This window comes from Brassica rapa, chromosome A09, assembly GCF_000309985.2.
Source record: "Brassica rapa cultivar Chiifu-401-42 chromosome A09, CAAS_Brap_v3.01, whole genome shotgun sequence".
Classification (NCBI taxonomy): domain Eukaryota; kingdom Viridiplantae; phylum Streptophyta; class Magnoliopsida; order Brassicales; family Brassicaceae; genus Brassica; species Brassica rapa.
The window spans coordinates 39,445,584-39,466,570 of NC_024803.2; the positions used below are offsets into that span (position 1 = coordinate 39,445,584).

General features: G+C 29.5%; 2 protein-coding genes and 1 pseudogene across 8 annotated transcripts; 1 reads left to right on the forward strand and 2 right to left on the reverse strand.

The window, feature by feature from the left end:
* Positions 1-496: 496 nt before the first annotated feature.
* On the forward strand, positions 497-3,684 carry LOC103842474. Of its 7 annotated transcripts, none has more exons than XM_033280811.1 (2): positions 497-2,320; positions 2,478-3,684. In XM_033280811.1, exon 2 carries the CDS (start codon positions 2,526-2,528, stop codon positions 3,456-3,458), a length of 933 nt encoding a protein of 310 aa, XP_033136702.1. In that variant the 5' UTR covers positions 497-2,320; positions 2,478-2,525; the 3' UTR covers positions 3,459-3,684. The 7 variants fall into 7 exon arrangements, with proteins under 7 accessions (XP_033136702.1, XP_033136705.1, XP_009117346.1 ...); XM_033280814.1 differs by having other exon boundaries at positions 497-2,298; XM_009119098.2 differs by having other exon boundaries at positions 497-2,273.
* Positions 3,685-3,864: 180 nt separating this feature from the next.
* LOC103842457 (cytochrome P450 708A2) lies at positions 3,865-13,061 on the reverse strand. The gene is made up of 8 exons (XM_009119079.3): positions 5,933-13,061; positions 5,522-5,846; positions 5,283-5,435; positions 4,950-5,198; positions 4,771-4,863; positions 4,614-4,692; positions 4,407-4,513; positions 3,865-4,320 (listed from the first exon to the last, which is right to left on the reverse strand). The coding sequence occupies exons 1-8, from the start codon at positions 6,145-6,147 to the stop codon at positions 4,093-4,095; spliced, it is 1,449 nt and encodes a 482-aa protein (XP_009117327.1). The 5' UTR covers positions 6,148-13,061; the 3' UTR covers positions 3,865-4,092.
* A 740-nt stretch (positions 13,062-13,801) lies between these two features.
* Positions 13,802-16,509, reverse strand: LOC103842458 (annotated as a pseudogene).
* Between the last annotated feature and the right edge of the window lie 4,478 nt (positions 16,510-20,987).

The following is a 20,987-nucleotide window of genomic DNA, read 5'->3' on the forward strand; positions in this document are numbered from 1 at the left end:
TTTAGATAATTAGTAACGCTCCAGCTGTTTAAGGCTTATAGGGTTTCCATGACCTTTTTTTTTGTCACAGAAAATAGGGTTTCCATGACCATTTACTTGGTATGTGGATTTATTTTGTGTTTTGGCTGGTGCGTTAATTTTTGAAGCTAAAAAAAACTGATTATTGATTGTGTCATCACAATATGATGTTTTCCGTGTTTTGGTCTCACTCACACATTATCATATCATTTCGCGATAGATTATTCATCATTTGAATACTCCAACTTAAGAATGTTTAATTCTGAAGTTCTTTATAGACAAATGATCAAAGATATGCATATTTTAATGATATATGTAGTCAAATCAGTTCTACTAATTTTTTTTATCATATACCACAAATCGAGATGTTACAATTCACCTCATTTCACAAAGTACACCATCTTCGTTGCCCAAGATTGTCACACGTCAGAGTAAGCCTGCCTACACGAACTCCATACTCATCTTGGTTTGGTTTTGATACCACTTGTAACACTCTGATTGTCGATTAATGGATCTCTCATGCTCGTTCACTCAACCCGTGAAACCTATTATAAGTGAATATTAGATTTAGTATTCATAAAATATTCAAAAATAAATAAAATTATCTAAAAATAGCTATAACCCCTCAATATTTGAAATAGATACCATTTTGCCGCTCAAATATCCAACTCGAATCAAATTTCATGTTAATTTATGTATTCAAAGATCCAAACTGAAATTTATAAACACTTGAATATAACTTAAATTCCTAACTCCAAAAATCTAAAATCCGAACCAAACCGGACGCTCACCCCTATTTTGAAACACTGGTGTGATGTATTAAGAATATTCTCGTTTAGGCGAGTACCGTGAACATCATTTATGAGTTAGACGAGTTTGATGGCCTAAAATTAGTTAGGATCTGTGTTATTTGATTATATAGTGAAATGTAATAGTTGATGTAATTACAACTATAACCTTTTAAGATTTAATCAAAATTTCAAAATATTTAAATTAATACGAGAGAGTACATGAAAAAGTTATTATATCATTTCAATTGTAAAAACGTAAAAAATAAAAATTAACTAAATGAGATGAGTTAAAATGATAGATTATCATATTTGAAAAACTAAAAAATTTAAAACTGAATTTTATCCTGGACATATTAAATAGAAAGGGAATTTTAATTTTACCACAAGTTTGATACCACTTTTCAAATTTAGTTTTAAAAGATAATTATTCATATATACTTTGAATTTGTGATAAAAAGTTTTAATTAACTCTCATAATTAAATCTTTATAAATATTTAAAATAGTTTTTAAATATTTAAAACAATTTATGAAATACTTATAAAAGTTTATTAACCCAATCCAACTCGTAAATATTAAATCATAAACAATAATTACTAAACCATACAACCAAATATTAGAATATTTTTCATTAAGTATATTTTGAAAAATAGTAACTAATTTAGGGTACTTTAAGTCATTTCTCTTAAATAATAGATGTATTATCATATTCTGACTCTCAAATATCTATATTTATATAAAAAATACTAATAGATAAAAAAAAATCGATAGAAACATATCATATTTAAAATTTGTTAATTCAACTTAATACACATTAAACTTATACCACAACATTTTTAAAATGTGTTTTATCAAAAAAAAAAAATTCTAAAATATATATCCCAAAATATGAAACATATTAGATCTTAATAAGCACGTGAATAGACCTTTGTAGTTTATATAAAAAAAATACATACCACATTGGATATTTTGTCAACTCTAAAATAAAATTTTTCACAAAAACTTAAAATTAATAAACTAATATTATAAAAATATAACAAATATGAAAATCTTTAAATTTTACCAAAAATAAAAATAAAAATGTTTAACAAAATAAATGTTTAAATTAAAAAAATATAGAAAATCTGCTCATGATCTAGTTTGTATTTTGAAAGAGACTCGTCGTTTTGTAAAAGGTTAAAAAAGCATGATCGTCGTAACAGTAAGTATTAGTCGTTTTTGAAATGAAGCCCACTAGCCCAATAAAATTTGATCCCAACATAAACCTATCCGAAACCTTAGCGGATCCGATCTCCGAGAAGACAAGGACAGTGACATTAGAGTTCGAGACGGCTGCGACGAAAGACCAAAAGGAGGATCTTACGTTGAACCTGTTAGAGAATGCATTATCAGCGGGGTCGAGAATTGGTCGGATGGTCTCTGCGGTTCTTAGCTTGAAGAAGCTTGTCGGATCTTAGCTTGAAGAAGCTTGTCGGATCTTAGCTTGAAGAAGCTTGTCGGATCTTAGCTTGAAGCTTGTTGGATATTTTTTCTTTTTTTGAACAACAGAAGCTTGTTGGATCTTAGCTTGAATCTGGTCGGATCATAGCTTGAATCTGGTCGGAACTCTGCAGTTCTTAGCTAGAAGCTTGTCGGTTCTTAGCTTGAAGCTGGTCGGATCTTAGCTAGAGGCTTGTCGGATCTTAGCTTGAAGCTGGTCGGATCTCTGCGGTTCTAGCATGATCGATCCTGTGATGATGGTTGATGACGGAGGAAAGTTTAAGGAAGATAAGAAGATGAATGTTGAAGAATCTGGAGAAACATGGAGCAACATGGTTCTGAAAAAGCTTCTTCGTCCAGCAAGGTACTTCGACCCTCCCGACGAAGCTGGTTCAATGACTGATTCCTCTTGTGATAGCTGTGGGGAGCAAGATGATGAAAATCCCTCTAGGAAGCGTTGCTTTATATGCGCTAGTTTCGAGCATGTCGGGGAACAGTGTTCAATGGGACACGACTCTTGTCCTAACGACGGATCCGTTTGCCTAAGATGCGGAGACATGGGACATGATATGTCTTTGTGCAAGTACGAATACTCCGAGGATGATCTCAAGGATGTGCGATGCTATGTCTGTAAAAGCTTTGGCCACATGTGCTGCGGCGAGGCGATCTCGTCGTCATCGTGGGCTGTGTCTTGCTACAAGTGTGGTAAACTGGGTCATGTCGGGCTAGGGTGTGGTAGACACTACGAGGAGCCTCCCACGTGTTGGGGGAAAAGGCATTGTTCGAGTAGATTAGCTGAGAAGAAAAGGAGACGTCTTACGAAGGCTCTTGCTACTTCGGCGGCCATTAGGGATAGGCTTGAGAAGAAGAAGCAGGTGATACTGGAACAACAACAACATCAGCAGCATTCCACTCTTGATGAATCCAACGGGAAGGTTGAGAAGAGTGATGGAAACTTTGAAGAGGGTTCTACTTCCCACGGGAAGAAGAATGATGGAAACTCGGAACAGCATTGTACTCTTGATGGGAAGACGAAGAAGGATAAAGTTGAGTCGGAACAGAAGGTTAGTAAAGAAGAAGAGGAAGATGAATCAAATGATTGGATAACAGAGGGTTTGGTCTTTGGAAAGCATCAGAAGGCTGAGTTCTCCCATTACACCATCAGGTCATAACCATAGAGATTCACAGTGTAGTGGGCATCTCTCGGATCTTCCAACTTCAAGGTGGCTGGCTGCTTTATTATCCTCATACATTGTCAGCAGCACATATATGGTCATGTACCTTCAAGATAGTGTTGTTTTGTTTATTTTCTTAGACAAGTAGTTTGTGTCTGTCAGTCCTCATTTGTTAAGTGATATGTTTTTGTTCTAATTTATGAAAGATAGGTTTTGATGTCAATGCAAGGCGTTGATTGCCTTTAGGTCGGTTTCATCAAAGCCCGACATTTAAGATAGACTCCTCCTCGAGTAGTGGTGCCCAACAATGGTAACTGGGCGAGGTGTTATTTCTAAGTGACTTTAAACTAAAGTTAAGTGAATGAATTAGTTATTGTAAAAGGAGAATGCTAAAGTCAACCAAAACAATAACAACATATTTCATTAAAAATGTTTAAATTTTATAAACCAAGAGCAATGGAGCTTACAAATTCTAATCTTTAGAGTCCATCTACCAATAATCCCAGAAAGATTCGTAAATTCCTCGGGACTATTCGTTATTTGCATTAAGAAGGAAATTAAAAAGCATGAAAGGAGAATTGGAAAATATTATTATGATCTGATTTTTCAGATATGGAACTGCAGCGTTCACCTAGCTGGGAGACTTGGGGGAGATGTTTATAACCAGGTCCTTGGTGAAGAAAGGAAATGGTACCCGACATATCTCACATTCTTGGACCACCGAGAAATCGTAAGTGGTTACAAAATGATGAATGAAGACTGCCAAGTGAAGTCTCGCTAAATCTGATCCTATACACTGTCTTGCTCCACCTCCAAACACCATCAATGTTTTAGACCCTGGCGACTGCAAATCTTTCCCCTGCCATACAAATTAAGCTCTAGTAAATGATTCTTGTTCTAATTTAATGGTGTGGTAGAGATACAATAACTATATAAAATTAATACCTCCCATCTCCATGGATTAAACTCCAATGGATTCTCATAGATTTCAGAATTATAGTGAACCACTGAAGGTGCAACGGCCACTATCCAACCCGCTGGAATCGTGTATCCTGCATATTTACAAATATTTCCCCCCATATTTCAACTTCTGATCAATATTTTGGAGAATGGATATATGAGTAGTTGTGGTTCACTTTACTACTAACTTGCCTTTGACTTCGACATCTTTCACAGCCTTTCTAAAGATTATGGTTCCCAAGTTTGCCAGCCGAAGCGACTCGTAGATAACCTGCACACGATCCGTAGACATCATATAAATGGACATATCCCAATTTCCCTGCTTGGTACTAAAAAGGAATTTTCTTACCATGCGGGTGAAAGGCATGCAGTTTTTATACTCATCCCAGCCAAGTCCTGGTTCTTTATCGTCTCTCTTTTGTACAATCGCCTCATGCTCTCTCTAAAAAAAATGATATAGGAAAGACAATCGAAATTACTATATCTTCTCGGCCTATAAGTCTATAACATGAGTATATTATTAATTACCTTCAACTCCGTAAGCACTCTTGGGTTTTTTGAGATAAAGTTGACGGTTAAAGCGGTAGCGTAAGAAGTGGAATCTCTAGAGACGAATCCAATATTTAATAGTAGGCTTACAATAGACTCTTTGTAAAAAATGCTCCCTTCTTTCTTCATCTCCTCTAGCAATGTATCGAGGAAGTCTCCTTGTTTCTCTATTGAATCTTTCCTCTTCTCCAGAGCTTCGGTAATTATCTTGACTGCTTCTTTTCGTGCCTGAATACAAACTAATTGGCTAAGTTCGTACACAAGTAGTTACTAATATAGGAAAATTGGAAAACTCAAGAAAATTTCTCTCACCCTAAGGACTTTGTAGACAGTCTTCCAGGTAGCGAGCGCGAAAGGTGACTGAAACCACTCAATATTGAAAGTTTTGAAATGATCGATAAGCTTTTCTTGAGTTTCTGGTTTTAGATTACTAATCATCTGCGGTGTTATGTACGATACTATCAACTACAAAAGGAAGAGAAAAATTAGATTCAGAAATTGAAATTGGTTAAAAGAAAAAAAAAACTAATTAATTAAGATGTGTAGCTTACGTTTGAAGCAGCATGCCTAAGGTTGAAAGCGCCCTGGGTAGCCTTCCATCTAAGATGCTCGCGGGTGGTCTGGTTCATAAATCCTATCATCTTTCGCTTCAAACCTTCCGAGCCAATGAGATGCATAGTGGCATGTTTGATATGTCTGTGTATGTCTCCTGTCTTGAAAAACACATTGTCTTTTCCAAGTACCTTGACAAAAATATCCGGATAGCTTTGTATAAAAGACTGGTTCTCCTGCCGGAAAATCTCGTATATAACATCTGCGTCCGTCGAAATCACCGTCCTAGAGCCCAAAATGTTGGTCCGAAACAATGGCCCGTACCTGGAAACATTCATACACACGCAAACTTAAGATTTAAGGAAAGTGACTAAGAAAGCATCTAAAGAGGGATTAAAAACACGTTTGACCTTAGCATCCTCTTCTGAAAAAAAGGTGGGATCTCGAGTAATCCAGAAGACCTAAAGAATTCAAAAGTCTCTCCGACGATTGGAAAACCCATTGACCCCGGCGGTAGCTTGCCACTGCCCTTGGAGTTTGGGTTCGACCATTGCCACAACCACTGGCTGATCTTCACAACCACTAAGGCGATGATCACATACACAACGTTCCACATGAAACTCATCCCTCTGGAGTTTAGATGTTTTGCCCTCCCTACAACTTTGTCTTAGATTATATAAACAAATATATGTCTATGGTTTTAGTTTGGTGCCGAGAACTTTCCCAGGTTAACTTGTAATAAAGTTACTACTGAGAGCGGCAGATAAATACTTAAAAATATTATTTCTTTTATATAAATAAATTTCTAAATTATTTATTTATTTAAATATGAATCCAGTTTAGATTATGAAATCCATGTTTAGTTAAAATTTTACAAATTTGATTTTGCCCAAGAGTTTTAGATTTGTCGATTAAACCTAGATTTTGTAGTTTTCACCATATAATATGTTACTTTGTACATGTTTATGAATCATATACATCGTAATGTCAGTGTCATATTCTCAAACTTAATATGTTTTCACCATTTACCCCATGCTTGTGTAAATGACAAACATTTTTCCTGATTTGTAAAAAGATATTTCAAGTCGCAACTAGATTTTTGAACCGCGCTTCGAAAACGCATAGTTTTTCTTAATTATAGACAAAGTTTGATATGATATGAATTAGTATTGTGGAATTGTTGTACATGATTATGTTATATAGTCGTATTGTATCGAATAATAAAATTATATAATTTATGAATTAGTTTATTTAAAATTTGTAGGTACACTCTTATGTAATTTTTTCTTAGGTTTGAACAATATTTTACCTAGATCTTAAAAAATAAACAAAAACTGACTTGAAAGTATAGGTTCGGTTCAGGCCCGGATCCAGGAAAAAATACATATTAGGTATTTTCTGGACCTGTGTGTTTCGGTTCGGGTCTGGATCCTACCCGATCAGGAATCCAAAGTACCCGAATTTTTGTGGGCGTCATAGGTATATTTGGGTATTTTAGAAATGTTTTTGATATTATGTATATTCTTTTAAATTTTGGATTTGGATTTTGGTTATTGTTTCGGGTTTCGGGTAAAATTTCATTTTTTTAAATATGTTTCTGGTGTTCAGATAAATTTTACGTATTTTCAGTTTCTCAAGTTAGATTCGGGTAAAATTTTAAAAATTTTGGGTGTTTTTAATATTTCCAAGTATTTGTGTAGAGTTTCAGGTTTTTTTTTTAATCCTAAATACCCGTAACAACGAAATATATAAATCTTCTTAAGAAATATCACATGATTTTTCCATCTTTTGTATGACAAAGATAATTTTACTGAAATATTATCTTTTACCAAAAATTAGTGCTATCTTTCGTAAATCATATGAAAAATTAAAATTTATTTCATATAGTTATTTTATTAATAGATTAGATTTCAATAATTTTCATTTTAGTTAACTTAAGAAGATATTTGAAGGAGTGTAGATATATTGTGAATAGTATAATTTATATATTTAAAAGTAGAAAGATTTACGTTCTAAAATCATAAAATCATATAATTATTATCATTAACTACATTTTTGATTAAAAATAAATAAATAATGTGCTATATGTTGGTAAACCATTCTCCAAAGAGAGAATGTGAAAGCTCTAGTGGCCACATGCATGGAAATCTTGTGTGGAGCAAATTCAAATTCAGATCTCTTTAGAGATCCACAAAACGCCTTGACCACCCGACCATATAACGTGATATATGTTTATCGTTAGAATAGCTTGTTAGGCTATTCAAACTTTGAAAATGTAATCAAAATTCTCTCATTTTTATTCTAGATCATTTTGGATCCTTTACACTGGAAATAATTTGAATGGTTAGTCATTATTGATAAATGTATGAATTATAATAATATATTGGTATAATTAGGGTATAAGAAGTAATTCATATATCTATGTAAAATGATTTTATAAAGATGAAACTTGGTGAAATGATTTTATAAAGAAAATATTTGGCGGGACGCAGCACCGCCACCAACTTGGCGAGACTTGACTGAATCTCGGAAAAAAAACTGGAGAGCTCCGATTCAGACGAGGGAGGATCATATCGGTGGAACCAACCGAACACCACTCTCACTGCCACAGAACAACGAAGAAGACATGAGAGAGACGAAGATGAACGCAGACGGGAGAGAAATGCGGTCTGGCACATCACACATAATTATCTTCATTAAATCATTTATTTTCTTTAACTTGTTCTCCATAAAAATCACATCACACATAATAATCTTCATCTATTATTATTATTACTTTTTATTGTAATAAAAGATGTGTGTTTCAAACCACATATTTTAGATTAGGTAGCTACCCGCACTTTATGCGAGAGAAATTATGAATTATGGTAACACTTATAAAATATATTTATATTTATCAGAAATAAAATTTAATAATGGTAAATAGTATGTTTTAGTCTTTTAGATGATGCAAATATTATTTTGAATACAACCAAATTAATCCAATATAAGAAATCAATTAGATATGATAATGACTTGTACCAGAAATTTATTTTATCCTTGCTTCTTAATCTAAAGACTCTAAAGAACATAATTAATCTAATAATTTGGTAAACTAGAGGTTATGAATCAATGTTTTCAAACTACTTAAAACTTGGAATCATATCATGTAATGCAATAATTTAATATTTCAATTTGAACTCTATATTTTTTGGTAAAAAATCCATTAGTAAAACAAGTCTAATGATAATATTAGATTATATGATAATTTATTATAATGTCTTATGTTAATTTAATGAGAAGTTTATGAATTAAAAATATTCGTAATTAAATTATTTATTTATTTTTCTTTTCTTTATATTTTAAATATATGTATATGTTTAATTAAAAAAGTTTTAAATCTCAGAACTCTTTTATAAAGAAAAAATATTTGTATAAATTATAGTAATTTATCATTTATATTATATGATTTCAAAAAATAAATTATGATCATTTAATAAGTAAAATCTTGATTCTTTTTTCTAAATGACTCATAAAATCTTATCATCAATTTTTGGTCTGGAAAATGTTTTCAAAATTTAGATATTATTAATAACTATTTGTTGATGAAAATATTTATTATATATTTGGATATTTTCACTTTTTTATAATTAAAAACAGTAAGTTTTTTTTTGAATTTATATGAATGTGTCTTCATGAGTCTTTTTATGCTGATGACAAAAAAAAGATAATTTTCATCAATATTTATATGTGCAAATTTCTTATGTTTGTATTTTAAGCTAAATAAATATGTTTTCATGATCAAGATAGTTTATTTTTGATATATCTATGAATGAAAAATATAAACGGTTTGGTAAAAATATTTGAAGGATAATACTAATCCAATAAATTATCCTTTAATATTTTTAAATGAAGGTATTTTTTTCAAGTTTTCAATAAGTTTTTTGTTTCAAGTAAATTAATTTTAGTTAGTCCATGTCATCATTTTTCTTGATCCATGAAATCAGTCAAATATATAATATAAAATTTGCACATGTTCATTAATTGTTTTTTTGTTTTGTTAATTGGTTGATATGTATTGTTAGTCTCTCCCAGTTAATTAATAACAAAACCACATAATGGTGACAAAATAAGCACATGTTACAGTAATACATGTAGACTGATACACAAATCTTTTAATTTATGTAAACTTAATATACAATTATATACGCATGTGGATATGATCTTTTAGAATAACCTATCATGCAAAAAAATAGACAACAGCTAAGTCAGGCAAACCTTATGACTAAAGCCGATTTTCCCGTTGGATGATTCAACCATAATTGTCTTATTCGTCGTGTTGTTTATTATTCAATTTAGCTCATATGATTATTAACTTACATTATTGATTTTATATAATGATTTAGTTAGTTAAGAATGGTCTATTAAGAAATGTAAGTTGAAAAAAAAATGCATGTTTAGCAAAAAAAAAAAATGCATGCTAATAAATCACAATAAGTTAGTTCTTATTTATCAGTTACATTGTCTTCTTATCTCCCAAATTTAATAAATTAAAGCCATTTGATGGTGATAGAACAACCACATGAACAACCGATACATACACCAGTACTGACATACACACTGGTGCACAATATTTTTTTTCTTCATATGAACGCATCGTATATTATCATGCAATAGACAAACACGCGTAACTTGATTCGTTTTTCTTTTTGAATTGCTATAAAGTTCGGGCCGAATCCCTAATTCTCTGGGCCCGAAACCACGTAATATTTCTTGATTCGTTTTGTCGATCACTATTAGATTATTCCTCAATTAACTTCGTTTGACTACAAGGCTCATATGGTTTTTGTTTGACATTAATATACAAGATTGATTGACTAGCCGTAATCTAGTTTCCTCTCGGGCACCAAAAGCGAGAAGCCTCTTTGGAATCCGTGAACGTCGGAGGCGCCTCCTCTCCTGGCGTCGGCAGTAGGCCTAGGCGTTTTATCCAGACTCTAAGACCCGAATCGGAACCGACCCAAAAGTATAAATTCGGATCCGATCTAGGCTAAACTAACTATTGGGTATAATTATTTTAGACCACGGATCTCGGTTCGGGTCCATATCCTATCTGAAACTTGATTGATTGGGTACCCAAAATATCCGAAACTTTTAGTATATTGGGTATATTTGGATGTTTGGGTATATTTTTGGTATTACTGATAATTTTTATAAGTTTCGGGTTTGGATTTTTGGGTAAATTTTTTTGATTTTCAAAAATATAATTCGGGTATTTAAATAAAATTTTGGGTATTTTTAGATCTTTAGATCAAACTTCATGTAAAAATTCGGGTATTTCGCGTTTTAGGGTATTTTTTGGGTTTTCGGATATGGGTCTAGTTCGAGTACTTTAGGTTTGAAATACCGGAACCGAGCCAATCCGAAATATACCCGAAAATTACGGGAATGTTGTGGGTATATAAACTATAGACCCGAGCTGGCCATGATCCGATAGAAACCGATCCGAACCCAAATAATTTTTTGTAAGTATCTAGTTGGATCCAAATATCTAGTATCCGAAGGATCCAAATCTGATAAGAACCGATTTGAACCCGATCCGAAGATCCGGATGCCCAGGCCTAGTCAGGTAGTGTCTCAGCTCGCAAAATGACATAGTTATTTAATTAAGTCATGATTCATTGAGAAATGTTATCGAGAGGATTTTTGTTCAAATCTTGATGCCTTTTTTTTTTAAAATCTGCCTTACAAGACACAAATGGATATTGTACTTGCATGGGCTGGTTTACATAATTTTCTTGGAAGTTCTATAGAACATATAATTTTCCTGGAGAAAAAGACTGATGATGAAAAATATCTTAAAAAGTTAATAAAAATGATGAAGAAACTTTTGTAATTCAAAATCTGTAAAGAGAACATGCCAATCAAGTGATACCGACAATGACAACAAATATGTGGAGAGATTTTATGTCATAAAAATAACATATGAAATGATAAACATGTGTTTTAGTTTATATATATATATTATTTTACTATAAAACTGAACTTATTACAAATCCATTTGACTGGTTTATAATAATTTACTTATTTTGACTTTTAAATCTATATCATTATTATGAAATCTTCTTGTTTGAATCTAAAATCAATGGATTTATCAAAATTTATAAATCCAAGAAGGATTTCTAAATCTATTAAAATACTAGAACCAATAATCCAAGTTGATTTGTCTAACTGTATATTATTCGTTCACTTAAGCTGATTTGTCTAGCTGTACGTGATTCAGTCACTATTACCAAATAATTTTCCAGCTTCGTTATTATTTAATTTACTTCATTATAATCTACAGCGCACATTGTTGTTATTTAATATTAACATTGATTCAATCATGTGTGCATAAAATATCAAATAATATATTGATATATCATTAGTATACTATTTTTTAAAATATCATGCATAACACATAGACAACCACCAAGTAAGACCTCAGTGACTATTTTAAGATGATTTTCTAGTTGTATGTGATTCTATCACTACAACTAACTTTTTTCAAGTTTGTTATTATTAAATTTACTACATTAGAATCTACAGCTCACATAATTGTTATTTAACATTAACATTGATTCAATCTTTTATGCATATTTATAACTAACATGTTATATATCATTAATTTTGTAAAATGCTTTTTCAATATCACGCAAAACACATGGACAATCACCAAGTAAGACAAACATCTTTGACTATATTAAGTTGATTTTTCTGGTTGTATGTGACTTAATCACTACTATTTGCTTATTCATGAATTTTCATATTTATCACCTTTTGGTACCATTATTCATGTTTATTACCAGTAAAAAAATATTATCAAAAATAATTTTTCATTAAGTAGCAAAACACTCTTGTACCATTGTTATATATATATATATAATAAATAATTATTTAAATAAATAAAAGAATATTTTTTATTCCGAATTATACATTTTCAAAATTTTTTTATAATTTTTTGGATTTTTTTTTTCAAAATTTCTTTTTAAAAATCGAAAATTATTTCTGAAACTATTTTAAATTTATATATATATATATATATATATATATTATAAATATTTATTTATATATTTATTAGAATCCTGAATTTCACATTTCATAAATCATACTCCACCCTTCAACTCTAAATCCTAAGTCTATATTAGTTAACCCTATGGTTATAAATATAATTTATCCTTCATTAAAAGTGAGGGTCAAAGTTGTTAGTGTAAAAATGAAATATGGTACTATAAATGTGGTATTTTTGGTAATTTTCCTTGCTTATTTTCCAAGTTTGTTATTATTTATTGAGAAATACCCTAGAATAGCACTACCAAAGTTTATATCACAAATATAGACCCTAAGAATCAAAATGACCAAAATGTTTCATTAAAGAGTATATACTTATACCCCTAGGATTAACTAATTCAAACCTTAGGGTTTAGAGTTGAGGGGTGAGAATTTGAGATTGAAATTTAAAATTTTATAAAATAAAAAATAAATATTAAAAATTTGAAAATAAAAATTTTAAAAATAGTTTCTAAAAGTATTTTTGAATTACAAAAAGAAAATTTGAAAAAAAAATTTGGAAAAAAATTATAAAAAAAAACAAAATTTAGAAAACAGTTCGAATTTGAAAACATATAATCTAAAAATATAAAATTAATTTTTTTTAGTTTTTTTAATTTTTTTATTTTTTATATATCTAGGGTATTAGAATCTTTTTACCTATTAAATGAAATATTTTGATAATTTTCCTCCTTGTGGTTTATTTTTGTGATCAAAACTTGAAAGTGGTCTTTTTCCTCCTAGGGTTCGTCAACTCCGCGCAAGCGCGGGGTTCGTAAATGTTATATATCCCAATATACTAATTTCCAAGATTTCTGATAGAACTGCTCTCCTTTCTATACCCCAAAGATTATAACTTGGAAAACCACGTTGCTTAGTGAGCAAAGTACGAATTAACTTTGGACCATATGTTTTCCAAAACTTATATGATCGTGCTTGGGAGAACATATATTGTGCGTTTGGTAATGCATTTAGAAAGTAGCTCAAGAGAGTAGAGTTGATTACTTTCATGAACTGTTCGAGTCTTCATGGATCATATTAGATGCTTCTGGGGTAAAGTCTTTCATGATTAGATTAACTGAGAAGTTTTGACATATGACACTCAAAGTATTTTACTCTGTTTTTCTTTTATCAATTCTATATTTTTTATTTATTTATCTAACATTGTTTAAAATTTATGAGACTTTCTAATAGGTAGAATCTATTATCAGTCATATAAAATATCTATGTATTAGGAAAAAATATTTTAGCAAAAAAAACAACATGATTATGTATTTATATTTCTCGGTGTGCAGGAAGCTTAATATTTAGCAAATACATCAAACTACAAAACAAATGTACGTGGAGTGAACGTCTTTTACATTTCCTCGAGTTATTCAATGACACAACGTACACCTCCCTTCTAAAGCCCCCACCTACAACCCTCTGCACATGCAAAGATCTGCAGCTCACCACTTCATAGTTCTTTCAACCTACAACCTTAGGAGATGTAAGAACTGGGTATTGTTGTGGCTTTGTGTGCCTGATGTTGCAGAGCCATTCTTTGAGGTGTTCAGTGAATCCACCACATCGTCTTGCTGACATTCTCGTCTGTTATCCAAAGTTATGACCTGAAGTTCGTGGGTGTCTATAATCTCTTGAGGTATGCTCTGACAATACCAAAAGCAAAGTCATATGATTATTACTGAAGCTGATGATGACACTAACCTCAAGAAGCCATCCAATATAGGTGACATTATTGACATGATGGTTCATGCCGAGAGCAGCTCGTCTTGGCTGCAAAGAAACATGATTATAAAGTCCTTTAGGAATGTTGATTCTTACTAAGAATCTTATTGTTCTATTTTATACCTTAAGTCCAATGATTGAGTACTTGGCCAGATCTTCGAGTTTGGGGATATTCTTCAAGCTTCTGCTAATTTCCTCCTCAGGATATGCTAATCTACAAAGATATACAATAAACAGAATAGTTGGCAATTCATGAATATAACGATATGATTGACCAGCAAACATTGCATTGACACAAAGTTCTTTTACCTGGGTTCTTTAGGACAAAACATCCAGTGCTCGTCCCAAACATCATCAGAAACTTTCTGTAGCCGTCTTGTGTCTTGGTTCATCATTACCTACTTGCTGAAACGGTAACGCATAGGTACAACCAATCAGGACAGTCCCATAAACCCAAGTGACTGAAACTTATATCTTTAACATAAGAAAATTATATTCCATTGCACAAACCAATGGAGAAAGCAAACAATGATGAGAAGGAAACCTAATAGCGCGGCCAGTGAATTCACCGTTAGCAATGTCCTTAAGAATCCAGTCACGCCTTGTCCCTATCCTTCCTTCACTCTGACAACCACATCACCCCTGTAACCAAAATTTTTAAGAATTCAACTCATTTGTTGTCATCAAAACATACGCAGCCAAAAAAAAAAAAACAATACCAAGCTGGATATCTGTAGATCTCAATGTGCATTCTCGAAGTGACCCAAATGAGATTCAGTTTCCTCATGGTAGGTGTTGTCGCAAACCCATCAGTCAAAAATACAACGCTCTGAAACTGATTACATCCCACCTCCTAACCTACATCAAACGAACAACAAAGTTCTTGTTTTTTAAAATATTGACCAATCAAGATGCATACATAGTTTTAACTATCTACAATCTAACCTGCAAAAGATTGGCAATGGTTTGAACCGTAGCGGTTTTGCTACATAGCACTTCGTGGGATCTGATTATGAACTTCTCCGTATACACGATAAGCCATCCTCCGTCAAGCTACCCAACATGATGCCTCTTTCCACCGCCGAGTAGACATCTGTGACGAGGTCCACCATTAGAAACCGAATCCCTTCCTCCTCTGCCATCACCACATCGCTCCACTGGTTCGTCTTCACCCTTCGATTCTTCAACCTGCAACAAAATCAAAGCCACACAGAAGAGAGATGATGAGAAAGTTAATTATTTGTACACCTAAAAAGGAGGAGGGGATTCGTTACCATCGACAGCGCCGGTAGTGAGGATGGAGAGACATGAGATCTCGCGAGGGTGGAGATACAGGGAGCAGAGATCTGAGGAAAAGAAAAAAAAACAGACATAGAGAGAGTTAGAGAAGAGTAGAGACGCAGAGAAAGATAGGCGGAGAGGACCAGAGATGTCACGAAGTAGGAGAGAATGCATCACCGTGCTTCGTTATTTCACGGAGAAAAGGGGTATAGGAGGAGTCGAGACATCAGTATCAGTTCTTGGTGACGGCGGAAGAGGGGAAAGAAAGATTTCGTGGAGTAGAAAGGTAGAGGAGATGGATTTTTTTTTTTGATGAAAAGAAGTCCACTCACGTAAAACTCTTTCTTTTAGCCCATTTTGTTTTTTTTTTTAAAGGTGGGTCCCACATCTGCTGACGTGGCGCGCTGGAGAGCCTTGAAACTGCCTCATTATAATGTTGACTAGGGATTAACCCGGGCTACGCCCGGGATTTTTATATTTTTCTAATTTAAGTTGTTAAATTATTTATATTTAGGTTATGATATATATTTATATAAATGTTAAGATGTATGTCATAATTAAAATTTATTTTTAAATTTTAACACGTTAAATTAACATATTTTTTACTATTTAAATATTTTTTGTAATTTTATTGGCTATCTAGTTATCATATTTAGGAAAACTATCTGTTGAGTGTTGGAATAAATGTTTTAGATATTTAATTAAACTGCAGAGTATTTTCGGATCGACCACATGCTTAACAATCGATCAATCCGTAAAAAAGATGGTCGATCTTCTTGGCGAGGTAATTACAATTTTAGCAAAAATATCTTTGATTTTCAAATTTAAGTATATAACTATTCTTTTGAATATTATTTTTTTATTGTATTTTTTTGATTAAATTATTGTATTATAATGTTTATGTAAATATTTTTTGTGATGTTTGAATTTGTGTTGTTCGTATACTTAACCTAGATGATATTGATGTTTAACCATTTGTTTTTTTATTTATTTATTTTAATCAGAAATTGTTTTTATTTTAAAAAATTATTCATATATAATATAATAGTTTAAGTTTGGAAGATTAATCTATATATATAAATTATGTATATTTTTAAAAAAATAATTTAAGATATTATATATTGAGTAACTGAATTTCTTATCTTGAAAATAAAATATTTATATTTTTGTCTTCATGTTATACTCACCAATCCATCATTGATATTTATAACTCAGTATGTTTTTAAAAAAACTTAGTTTTAAATAATAAACGAATTTAATAAATTAAATTCATCACCCATAATGTTCTCTAAACTATATTTGAAAACTCTCTAAAATTATATTTTAAGCATAATATTACTATTATTTAATTTTAAGCATAATATATGCAAAACCAACTTAAATTATATTTACAATAAGACTATCCTAAACCGGTTAATAAACCAAAAACAATATTAAATCAACATGAACCAATACCTGATTCGGCGAGGAAAGAAGTGTTTCAGGATAAACGCTTGAATGATTATTAACTGTAATGGTTTGATCATGAAAGAGTTAGTATGAATATTAACAATTGTAAGAATACCTTTGAGTCTATGAAAAGCAATTCAATTCCCATGAATAAGTTTGGCTTTTGGAAGTTGCGGGTTTCCCAACAATGAATCCACCTAACAAAAAATTTGTTGTCATAAAAAATCTCATTCAAGGTCATTAAAGGTTTTTGGGACTGCAAAAGTTGATGGTGAAACCATTTTTTTGCTCGAGTGCTTTGAAGTTTTCCTTGATAGAGTGAGGTTGATATTGATGGAATAATGAGTTTTATAGGGACTTTCTTGATGTAAAACTATACATTTTTTTGTCAAATGTGGTATTTCCATTTTTATATAATTTACTACCATTTTAAGATAGATGTACAGTTTAAGATAGATGTTTAAATCTTAATGTACTTTTTCCATTTTTTTAAATGTTTATTTCCATTTCTTATATTTTAATTTACGTAATATCTATATTTTATATTTTAAAATAGATATTTAAATCTTAATGTACTTTTTCCATTTTTTAAAATTGTGTATTTACTTATATTATATATTTTACATTTTTAGATAGATGTTTAATGCTTAATGAAGTTTTTCCATTTTTTTAAAAAATTGTGTATTTACTTATTATTATATATATAATTCATATATTATATATTTACATTATTTACTTATTATTTATTTTCCTGTATATGTATTTCCATTTCTTGTACTTTTTATTTACTTAATATTTCTATTTTACATTTTAAGATAGATGTTTAAATCTTAATGTACGTTTTCCATTTTTTTTTAAATTGTATATTTCCATTTGTTATACTTTCTATTTACTTAATATCTATATTTTAAATTTTAAGATATATTTTTAAATCTTAATGTAATTTTCCATTTTTTAAATTGGGTATTTACTTATATTATATATTTACTTTTTTTTTATATTGTGTATTTCTATTTCTTATACTTTCTATTTACTAATAATTTTATATTTTAAGATAGATTTACATTTTAAGATAGATGTTTAAATACTAATGTATTTTTTCCATTTTTTTAAATTGTGTATTTCCTTTTCTTATACTTTCTATTTGCATATCTATATTTTACATTTTATGATAGATGTTTAAATCGTAATATACTTTTTCCATTGTTTTTAAGTTGTGTATTTCTTTTTCTTATACTTTCTATTTACTTAATATCTATATTTTACATTTTAAGATAGATGTTTAATATTTAATGTACTCTTTCCATTTTTTAAAAATTGTGCATTTACTTATTATTGTATATATAATTAGTATATTTATAATATTTAATTATTATTTATTTTTCAATATATTGAGTATTTCTCTTTCTTATACTTTATATTTAGTTAATATCTATATTTTATATTTTAAGATAGATGTTTAAATCTCAATGTATTTTTTCATTTTTAATGTAAAACGGCAATGTTTAATAGAAGAACTTGGACAAATAGTCAAATAGTTATATTTATGTTTTTTTTTAATATAAAATAGAAATTTTACATTATGGAGATAAGCCGTTTTTTTTAGTGAAAAATGGTAATCTTACATATGTTTAATGTAGTTTTTCCATTTTTTTATGTTGTATGTTTACATTTTATTGCTATTTTTAAATGTAAAATGGTAATCTTACATATGTTTAATGCAGTATTTCCATTTTTTATGTTGTATGTTTACATATTATTTATTATTTTCGAAATTATATATAATGTTTTTTTATACAAAATAGTAATGTTACATTATGGAGATAAACCGTCTTTTTTTAGTGAAAAATGGTAATCTTACATATGTTTAATGTAGTTTTTCCATTTTTATGTTGTATGTTTACATATTATTTTTTTAAAAAATAAAAATGTAAAATGGTAATATTACATTATGGAATTAAACCGTCTTTTTTTTTAAATGAAAAATAGTAATTTTACATATGTTCAATATAGTTTTTCCATTTTTTATGCTCTATGTTTCATATTATTTATAATTTTTAAAAATTAGTAATATTAAAATGTAAAACTATATTTTATGCCACGTGTCATCTTTCGGGAGAATTTTTTTTCGCTGATGTGGACGCTCTATGGAGCTTCAAAAGGTCCCAAGATATATTTTTAAATCTTAATGTAATTTTCCATTTTTTAAATTGGGTATTTACTTATATTATATATTTACTTTTTTTTTATATTGTGTATTTCTATTTCTTATACTTTCTATTTACTAATAATTTTATATTTTAAGATAGATTTACATTTTAAGATAGATGTTTAAATACTAATGTACTTTTTCCATTTTTTTAAATTGTGTATTTCCTTTTCTTATACTTTCTATTTGCATATCTATATTTTACATTTTATGATAGATGTTTAAATCGTAATATACTTTTTCCATTGTTTTTAAGTTGTGTATTTCTTTTTCTTATACTTTCTATTTACTTAATATCTATATTTTACATTTTAAGATAGATGTTTAATATTTAATGTACTCTTTCCATTTTTTAAAAATTGTGCATTTACTTATTATTGTATATATAATTAGTATATTTATAATATTTAATTATTATTTATTTTTCAATATATTGAGTATTTCTCTTTCTTATACTTTATATTTAGTTAATATCTATATTTTATATTTTAAGATAGATGTTTAAATCTCAATGTATTTTTCCATTTTTAATGTAAAACGGCAATGTTTAATAGAAGAACTTGGACAAATAGTCAAATAGTTATATTTATGTTTTTTTTTAATATAAAATAGAAATTTTACATTATGGAGATAAGCCGTTTTTTTTAGTGAAAAATGGTAATCTTACATATGTTTAATGTAGTTTTTCCATTTTTTTATGTTGTATGTTTACATTTTATTGCTATTTTTAAATGTAAAATGGTAATCTTACATATGTTTAATGCAGTATTTCCATTTTTTATGTTGTATGTTTACATATTATTTATTATTTTCGAAATTATATATAATGTTTTTTTATACAAAATAGTAATGTTACATTATGGAGATAAACCGTCTTTTTTTAGTGAAAAATGGTAATCTTACATATGTTTAATGTAGTTTTTCCATTTTTATGTTGTATGTTTACATATTATTTTTTTAAAAAATAAAAATGTAAAATGGTAATATTACATTATGGAATTAAGCCGTCTTTTTTTTTAAATGAAAAATAGTAATTTTACATATGTTCAATATAGTTTTTCCATTTTTTATGCTCTATGTTTCATATTATTTATAATTTTTAAAAATTAGTAATATTAAAATGTAAAACTATATTTTATGCCACGTGTCATCTTTCGGGAGAATTTTTTTCGCTGATGTGGACGCTCTATGGAGCTTCAAAAGGTCCCTTTTATTAGTAAGGACTAGGGATTAACCCGGGCTACGCCCGGGATTTTTATTTTTTTCTAATTGAAGTTGTTAAATTATATATATTTAGGCTATGATTTATATTTATATAAATGTTAAAATGCATGTCATAATTAAAATTTATTTTTAAATTTTAACACGTTAAATTAACATATTTTTTACTATTTAAATATTTTTTTGTAATTTTATTGGCTATCTAGTTATCATATTTAACAAAACTATCTTTTGAGTGTTGGAATAAATGTTTTAGAGATTTTATTAAACTGCAGAGTATTTTTGGATCGACCACATGATCAACATTCGATCGATCCGTAAAATGATGGTCGATCTCCTTGGCCAGGTAAGTACAATTTTAGCAAAAATATCTTTTATTTTCAAATATTAAGTATATAACTATTCTTTTTAATATTTTTTTAATTGTATTTTTGATTAAATTATTGTATTATAATGGTTATGTAAATATTTTTTGTGATGTTTGAATTTTTGTTGTTCGTATACTTAAC